The sequence below is a fragment of the Falco punctatus genome, assembly GCF_963210335.1.
Source record: "Falco punctatus genome assembly, chromosome: Z".
Taxonomy (NCBI): Eukaryota; Metazoa; Chordata; class Aves; order Falconiformes; family Falconidae; genus Falco; species Falco punctatus.
This window is the reverse complement of record NC_137586.1, coordinates 77,627,194-77,636,060: the sequence shown is the minus strand read 5'-3', so window position 1 is coordinate 77,636,060 and position 8,867 is coordinate 77,627,194. Positions and strand designations below refer to the sequence as shown.

At 52.8% G+C, this 8,867-nt stretch overlaps 1 protein-coding gene across 5 annotated transcripts in view; it reads right to left on the bottom strand.

Moving 5' to 3' along the window:
• GPR150 (G protein-coupled receptor 150) overlaps positions 1 to 8,849 on the bottom strand; it is a 31,657-nt gene extending 22,808 nt beyond the window's left edge. The window contains exons 1-3 of one of the 5 annotated variants that reach the window (XR_013924903.1): positions 4,224 to 8,805; positions 2,189 to 2,239; positions 34 to 851 (exon numbers count right to left, since the gene is read on the bottom strand). Coding sequence is in view for 1 of the 5 variants with exons in the window: in XM_080372367.1 (XP_080228493.1) it covers positions 4,559 to 5,608 (1,050 nt within the window). In the remaining 4 variants the exon portion in view is untranslated. Of the gene's footprint in view, positions 1 to 33 lie in introns of those variants that run through there. The other 4 variants (XR_013924901.1, XR_013924902.1, XM_080372367.1 and 1 more) reach the window with 4 other exon arrangements.
• Positions 8,850 to 8,867: the final 18 nt, after the last annotated feature.

Below are 8,867 nucleotides of genomic sequence, written 5' to 3'. Positions count from 1 at the left end.
TAAGATGCATTTCTTTATAAGTATTAAGCTTACAAAAGTGCAGTTTGTGATACTCTGTGAAATGGAAAAAAAACCTGGAAAAACAAACTTCTTACCAGAATTCCTTGCAAAAACTTATTTTATCACAGACTGTCCAAAGAAGCCCAGTGCATGGCAACAAGTTTCCAGAAAACGCAGGAAAGCCCAGGAATGCACCAGCTCGCAAGTAGAGCTACCGCATCAGGAGGTAGGGATACCCCCTCGCAAGGCAATTCTATGGCATGTGAGCCAACCAGCAGTGGATTGTGATCGGATCCTAAGTCAGTATGTCTAGTACTTGTTTTTATACCTGGTCATCTTAAAATGCTTATTTAAAGAGAAGATAGTGACTTGTTTGTTAAAAGCAAGCTTTGAGTTTTGCAAGTTATTTATTACTTGCGTGTGAACCTTTGTTCTGAAGAGTTAGGAGAGAAGGCAAAAGCCCCCTAATGCCTTCCAACCTCTGTTTGCAATAAACAATCTACCTGTGTCAGTGCAGAATTGAGCTAATTTTCAGTCCAAAACAGACGCATTTATCATACTCGGTTACTCTGCCTTACAGTGCTAATGCATCTGCATTATTGTAACACAAACCAAGTGAGGTTTGCAATCTGCAAGGCTGGCCAGCTAACGAAGGGCAAACCCCCGTTTTTTCAAACGTGCTAAACAACTTACGTAGTATTAACATTGAAGAGACACAGTGCAGTGAAAGGGAGAAGGGGGCAGGCTGGAATGCCAGCAGGTCCAGATGTATTTATTAGATGTAGCCAGGTCAATTCAGCCTCTTCAGATTTACCTCTGACTACCAAGGGCTTCTGAACCTTCCTTTTTACCTGCAAGTGTTCACAAAGGCAGGAGAGGTGCTACTGACCAGATGAACAAAAAAGGGAATTACTTTTGCAAATGCAAGTTCCTAGATGTCACCAGATAGGTACAAGACTGCCACTGTGAATTTGCCAACAAATCACATGAGAATAACCTGCTGCCTTTGTCAGGATAATTAGCCGAGTCGGTAAGAAATAAATCAGAGGGGAAATCCAAACTTTGAATGCACTTGGGCAATGGTCTACCTGATCTTATTTTAAGCAAGGAATGGCAACAGAGTAGATAAAATTACTGTAAGTTAGCTTCACAACTGGCTAAAATAAAGCTCAGTAGCAGGTACCAAAAATTAAAGAGAGAAGGCTGATCAAATAAGGTCTGCAAGAACGTGGTGTAGTACTGTTGGTACTTTTTTAGTTAGTAATTTGAATGCAGGATTCGGCACTTCTATTAAATGTGAGAAAATGCACCCTGGGAGAACTGTCAGCACTTCTGAGGACAGGCTAAAACTAAAGTAGTCTCGATTAGCTGGAAAAATAATTTGCAATCAGTCAGGTGAAGTTTGTCATGGATTAGTCGTGGTCAAAATGAAGGGAAAATATTTAAAATGGTGAACAACAAACTTTCTAGGCTGCAGTTTTGCAGCAAAAAAACAAACAAGCAAACAAACAAAAAAAAAACCAGAACACATGCCTGGAGATTTTTGAGAACCAGGAGAGGAGTATGAATCAACAGCGTGATGTGGCGACAAAGGAAGACGGTGACGTTTGAGGATCATTCAATGAAAAGACACAAGAGGCAATTACTTTATTATCACTAGTGAATCTCCTAAAAAAAGGGTATTGTCTCCACTTTGTGGCTTTGTCTCTTAAGGCCATAAAGAGATGAGAGGATTTGTAAGAAAATACTATAAATAATGGACCTGTGAATCATATTAGGTGTGTTTCATCCATCAGACAAACTTGACAAGTCCTCAACTATGACTAAGGCTCATACAGGAGCACCACAAGCACTGCCACTGAGAGCGGAAAAAGTATCTTTGTTTTTCTGGTAGGGCTGTTCTGATGAGCTGTCTGGAGAGAAAGAAATTACTTTTAAGTGCTTAGACATGTAAACAGCCTGTCAAGCTATCTAAACTCTGTCACTGGAATTTAATAAAAAATGTTGAAATTATTTGTCAAGAATGGCCAAGGTATGTGTGATCCTGCACTAGATCAGGGAGCCAGAACAAATGCCTGCAGGATGCTCTTCACAGCCCCTTTCTGCGTGATTTCAGCTTCACCACTATTTATTTATTTCTGAATGAAGTTCAGTCCCGTTTACACAGCCCAGTTTCACCTCTACTCACCTTTGTAATGACCCTTTGTCAGCAGCAGTAATTATGAGCAGACACCAATTACTGTAAAGATAAATAAAAACATCACATGAGGTCACTGGTTTTGGAGTCATGTTTTCTTCTAAGGAAATTGGTCACCTTCAGCCTTCCTCAAGAGGAAGCTCGTTGAGCTTGAGATGCTACAGGTACCTGTCAGCATCTGATACCTTGATATGTAACTGCAGTACAACAGGAGCTATGACAGTGTCCTCGCACCTCAACCTGACCTTTATTTCCGTAACCCTGCTCACATGATAACTACCGTTGGCAGCTATATATTACATTACATCTATGATGCATCTGGCTGTGATGGCTGCCTCCAACTCGAAAAGGATTCTGGGGAGACAGGTAACCCCACAACAGCCAAGGGCTAAAACAATGCACGCACCCAACCACAACACTGGTAGAGGTCTGACTCAAGCCAGGTATGAAGGAAACCAACTTCTGTAGTCAGTATGAAAATGTAAGTCAATCATCTTAACCCATAAATAAAGGGCAGCCCAGGGCCCGCTGAACCCTCATGCATGGCAGGGTATCCCCATGAGCAGGGACACCCCTCAGGCATACTCTTTGAGGCTGAGAGATTCGTCGCCCCAACAGATTCTTGGTAAGTGACTAAGTGCACGCTAAACTTTGAAATCCTGGCTAAGTGGTACAAAGGACTGGCAGTGCACATATAATCCGGCAGCTAGAAACCATTGACCAACTCTGGGACTAAGTTTGGATCTATCCACACCACAACTCCCCTCTGAGAAGGATTCCGGAATGCAAGGGTGTCCTTTCTGAACCTCATGACTCAACGGGAGGGTCCCCCAACAGTCTTCTCTGGCTCTGTCCTCTGTGCAGTAAATAATCAAGTGTACCTTGCCATCGAATCTTGTCAAACCGCCCACATTTACTATCAAACTTGGTTCAATTGCTGGTTTATACCGATAAAACATATTGCTGCTTCCCTCTTAGGAGTGAAGTGCATCTCTCCACCCGTGACACCAGCACACAGCAAGACACAGTTCTGAGACAAGACGTGATACCCACAGGAAAGAGGAAAGTGTAAAGAAATTTTTGGATATGTTGGTGAGAGCCAGACAGCAAGAATGTGATTAGCCTCAGGTCCTCTGTCGCTGAGCCAGTGCTGATTTATCACCTAAGCAAGGAAAAGCCCTGCTAAAGAGCCTGCACAAGTAGAAGCCTTGCCCTGAACCGACTGTCCTTGCCCCCCTTGTGAGCATCATTGGTGAGAGCCTAAATGCACACAGATCACTGCTAGATAATTAGAACTAAAAAGCCTCACTTGGCAGCTTCCCCATGGAAAGAAACATTGCTGTTCAAAAAGCTGTGCAGCTCCTGAGACCTGCCCAGGTGGCTGTGCTGTTCCCTGTACCAGCAGCAGCCGTGCAGGAGCTACAGCTGGGGTCTTTGGGTGAGAAACAGCTTCATGCAATCACAGCGTAAACACGCTGCAGTTTGTCTGCAGGTACAGAGCTCTCGCTCCGGCATATTCATACATGTGAGCTGTCGTCAACATATTGAGAGTATTGATATGCATATGCTACCGGCTATAAACATTGCACATCCTTCGTGCCCAGTCCTACAGAAACAGAGCTCTTGAATCACAGAAAAATGTAGGCTTGGCTTAACTGGTAGTGTCAACATGAACATTATGAACGAATGTCAACACATTCAGCTGGTGAAGTGGGTGTAATGGAAATCTAACAAATAAAACCAGAGCTAAACGAGGATATAGTCTCAGAGCAGTACGGCTTCATTGTTCTGCCTTCACACATGCCACGCAGGAATAAACACCACGTTTTAGAAGACTTTTGCCACAAGCAGGGGTGTGTTTTATACAGCTACACACCACTGCAGCCCCCTGCTCAGCCTGTACAGCTATTTAACCGGCCCAAGAACTGCACCAGCCCACCCGAAAGCTAACGGTCGCATCCACGCTTTCCTAGCGGACTACAACAACGGCAACAACAACAAAAAAGAGTAAATTTCTTGTACTGACCGATTTTATTTCCGAATGAGGTACCAAGAAATCCACACAGTACGACCGAAATACGCGTAAGGCTCTGTAGGGACCAGTCAGTCGGGCTGCGGATGGGACCAGCGCTCGGGCAGTTCGCACAGCATCAGCCTCCCTGCCGGCTCTGCCCTCTCCGGGCCTGACACGGAAACATGCCAGACAGGTAATAGCCAGCCCGCGACACCCCCGGCTCCGCCACCGCCGAGGTGAAGGTCCGGGGGCAGCGCCCCGCGGCTGCCCACACGCCCCGCAGCGCGCAGCCCCGTCCCGTCCCCTCGCCGGGGCCACCGCTCCCCCGGGGCGAGGCCCCGCCGCCGCTAGCGCCGCACCGCCGGCTCGGGCACGGGGGCTGCCGAGGCGCGGGGGCTCCCGCGGGGCCCCGGGGAGCCGGGGGCGCGGCGGCGCAGCGGGCGGCGGAGCGTGGCCCCCCGCGGCCCCTGGCCGTCGAGGCCGGGGCAGCAGCAGGCGGCGGCGGGCGCCGTGCAGCTCCCGCAGGGGCCCCGCCGCAGGCGGCGCGGCCGGTGCCGGCGGCCGTGGAGGAGCAGGCAGGCGTAGGGGTTGAGGGCGCTGCTGGCCGCCGCCACGATGCCCAGCGCCGGCGGCGCCTCCCGCCGCCCGGCCGAGGCCAGCCCCAGCTCGGCGGCGCAGCGGGGCAGGCGGCAGAGCGCGAAGAGCGCGGCCAGCAGCAGCAGCAGCCGCAGCGTCCGCGCCCGGCCCCGGGGCCGCCCCTCGCCGCCCCCCGCCCCGCGCCCCCGCCGCCGTCGGGCGGCGTCCAGGCTGCGGGCGCAGGCCCAGCCCAGCAGCCCGGCGGGCGCCAGGAAGCCGGTGGCCGCCCCGTAGGCGGCGAAGGCCAGGCCGTGCCAGCGCGGCAGCTCCTCGAAGATGCTGCGGCAGCGGGGCCCGCCGGGGCGCGGGGCCGGGCGGAAGGCGAAGGCCTGGGGCAGGGCGAGGAGCGGGGCCAGCAGCCAGCCCAGGGCGCACAGGCAGCGGGCGGGCAGCGCCGGGCGGTGCCGCTCCAGCGCCAGCAGCACCAGCCCGTGGGCCGAGGCCAGCGGCCCGCAGCGCTGCAGCAGCGGCAGCAGGCGGCAGGCGGCGGCGCCCGGGGGCCCGGCGGCGCCGGGGAGGTCGGCGGCCAGCGGCGGGAGCAGCGCCAGCCCGCAGCCCGCCAGGTCGGCCAGGGCCAGGTGCCCCACCAGCAGGTCCCGCCGCCGGCGCGGCCCCCCGCACACTCGCCGCAGCACCAGCCCGTTGCCCACCAGCGCCAGCAGCAGCACGGCGCCCGCGCAGGCCGCCCGCGGGACGTGGCGGGAGGGGGGGGCGCCGGGGGCGGAGAGGTTCAGGCCGTGGGGGAAGGGGTCTTCCGCCATCCGGGCAGCCGCCGCTCGGGCCGCCGACCTTCCCCGGCGGCAGCGCACCGCTCCCCGGAGGCATATATAGGGGGCTCGCCGTCATACGGCACCGGGGGTGGGCTGCGCGCACGGCGGATCGCACGCCCCCCGCCTCCGGCACCCGCGGGCATCTTTCGCCGGCGAGCATCGTCCCCTGCCCGGCACCGGCGGCGTCTTTCCCCCGCGGTCCTCAGCCCTGACGCGGCCCGGGGCCAGCAGTCCTCATCCCCGGCACGGCCCGGGACCGGCAGGCATCATACCCTGACAGCTCTCATCCCTGACGCGGCCCGGGACCGCCGGGCATCTTCCCCTTTAGCGACCCGGGACCAGCCGGTATCTTCCCCCAGCACCGGCCGGGACTGGTGGGCATCATCCCGCTGGTGTCCTCATCCCTGGCACAGCCTGGGGCTGGCAGGGTCCTTCCCCACAGCTCAGTAACCTCCTGCCTGACCCCGCTGCCTGCCCTGACACCCCCAGTGAGCATCCCCTCCAGAGGACAGCTGGGGTGAGCGGCAGAGCGTGGGGGGAGCAGGGGTCATGTCTCTGTTTGCTGTGGTCTCCACATGAGAGGTGTTGGGACCCAGGCCAGCCCCTGATGGCTGCCCATACTGACACCCACGCTCCTGGGGCACGTGGGGCCCACACCCCCTCCCAACGAGGGAAAAAAGTGTTAGAGCAGGGTGCAGCAGTGAATAACTACGACTCACAAACCCAGCTGTATTTCTAGCTGGAAAACCAATCCTTTTGCTGCTCACAAATCCCTTTCCCACCAGATGGCCCTTGGCTGCAGGGACGCCTCCGTCCAGCATGGTGTGTGGTGACTCAGAAATCCTCAAAACAGCCAAACTCTTAAGAAAACATTAGGAAAAATCTAGTTGAAAATCATCTTGAAGTGTGTTTGCGGGGGGGGTGGGTGGGTGGGAAATAACCATTTCTCTTTTTGATTGAAGTGTTTTTACTTCCATTGCCAGGTTCTGCTCTGGTACCTGTTGGTAGCCCAAGACACTGTCATGGGACCTGGGGGGGGGGGGGGGGGGTGTGTGTTATGGGCCATCGTACTTCTTGTCTTGTTTGAATAGATGATTGTAACATGGTCATCAGCCTGGAAAAAACAGGAAAAAGCCAAACTGATTATTATTTCACCTTAAAGTCTAATGGAGAGTGCACTTTGCAAGGGGCTGTGAGAGGACAGACAGGCAAATTGCCATTTTAATGTGCTTTTGATAGGCAAGTGATGCTCACCAGCTTAGCTCTCTTCCAGAACCATGCTTTGTGCCCATGGCTTTGCTGTTTAAAGAAAGGGAGGAAAAAACAGGTCTTTGTTGGTCTGTGTGCAGCTGTGGAGGCTGTGTTCTCCCAATGGCACCAAGCTGGGAGCTGAGATGGAAGAAGTAAAGGTGACATTGACTGAAAACCACTTTGGAGGTCTGTTGCCCTTCCCTTATGCTGGGTCCTGTCCCTGACTGATGACTCCTCTCGGTGAGAAACTGCAAAGCCTCCTGTGGGGTCTCACTGCCTCTTGGCGTGCTCTAGGTTGAAACTTCTCATGTTCCATTCGTTCCTTTGCAGGTAAACGTCCACATCATGGATGAGAAAGTGGCCAATAGTCGGCCTGCAGTGAAGGGGTCTAGTTACAGGTCTTCTGTGAAGGGGAGTCCGTAACCATGCTCCTTTTCTAAGGGAAGGAAGTCTTTTGCCACCATGCATTTAACAAACTCAGTAGCATGTTAACAAGTGTACGTTGTCTCAGAGTCTGTCTTTTGGAGGACCACCTATGTGCCAGGGCACCTCTTAACCTGCAGTTGGCTGTAGATAAGCATGCAAGTCTTATGCAATGTAAAATGAAGCTGTTGGCTATTGATTGCTTGCACCACTTGGGGCCATGTGGGGTCTACAACGTGCTGACAGGCTGGGTTGCCAGCACCCTAGCCCGGTGGGAGGTGTCCCTGCCCATGGCAGGGGGGTGGAACTAGAAGGTCTTTAAGGTCTCTTCCAACCCAGACCATTCTATGATGCTCTGGTAATTTACGTATACAAAATCCAGGTTAACAGTATAAATATCATTACTAAATGAGCTGGAGGTTTGGTGCCAGGTGTTATTTTCATACTGGTTTGGACATACATATGTCCAAATATGTTGAAATATGAGACCCCATCTACAGTACTGTGTCCAGCTCTGGGGCCCCCACCATAAGAAGGACATGGACTTGTTGGAGCAAGCCCAGAGAAGGACACAAAGATGCCCAGAGGGCTGGAGCACCTCTCCTGTGAGGACAGGCTGAGAGTTGGAGTTGTTCCATCAGGAGAAGAGAAGGCTCTGGGGACATCTTAAAGCAGCCTGCCAGCACTTATAGGCAAAGGGGGCTTATAAGAAAGATGGGGAGAGACTTTTTAGCAGGGCCTATAGCAATAGGACAAGGAGGAATGGTGTTAAACTGAAAGAGTGTAGATTTAGATGAGATATCAGGAAGAAATTCTCCCCGTGAGGGCAGCGAGGCGCTGGCCCAGGCTGCCCAGAGCAGCTGTGGGTGCCCCATCCCTGGCAGGGCTCAAGGCCAGGCTGGATGGGGCTGGGAGCAGCCTGGGCTGGGGGGAGGGGGGTGGGACTGGGTGGTCTTTAAGGTCACTTCCAGTCCAGACAACTCTATGATTCTATGATACATGTATACGTGTGTGTGTGTTGAGGCATGTAGATATGTGTGTGTGCGCGTGTCTATTTTTATGTGTGTATGTGTAGAGACATACAATTTTTTTAGTGGTGCCTTGTTCCTAACTACAGGCTTTTGCATTTTAAGATTGTGACCAGTTTGGAATGTTTATAGACAAAGTCAGCCAAAAGGTAATAGTAAAATTTAGGGATTTCCTGCTCCTGTTCTTGTGGCTAGTTTGCTGTGTGCTATGCTTGTTTTCTTAAGAAAACAGGCGTGAATGCTTTGTTGGATCGTCCCATGAGTCTGACAGTGACGTTTCACTTTCTAGGTAAGACTGGGTGGAAGTTCCTGTAAACTGGAAAGCAGAGAATTGGTCCTTATGGTTGATCATGTGTAAATCAGATAAAAACTGGCCCTGAAAACCCCACACCATTACTTACACCAGCGTTCCTGCTGTAACAGTTTATTAGGAAACACGCAGCTGCTGATCCTGAGCAAACACATAAGGCAGTGTGCGGCTCTGAGCAGGGTTTTGGTCCAGCGTGTCCCACGTGGAGGAGGCGGTGGTGGCATGGGCTCACGGGGAG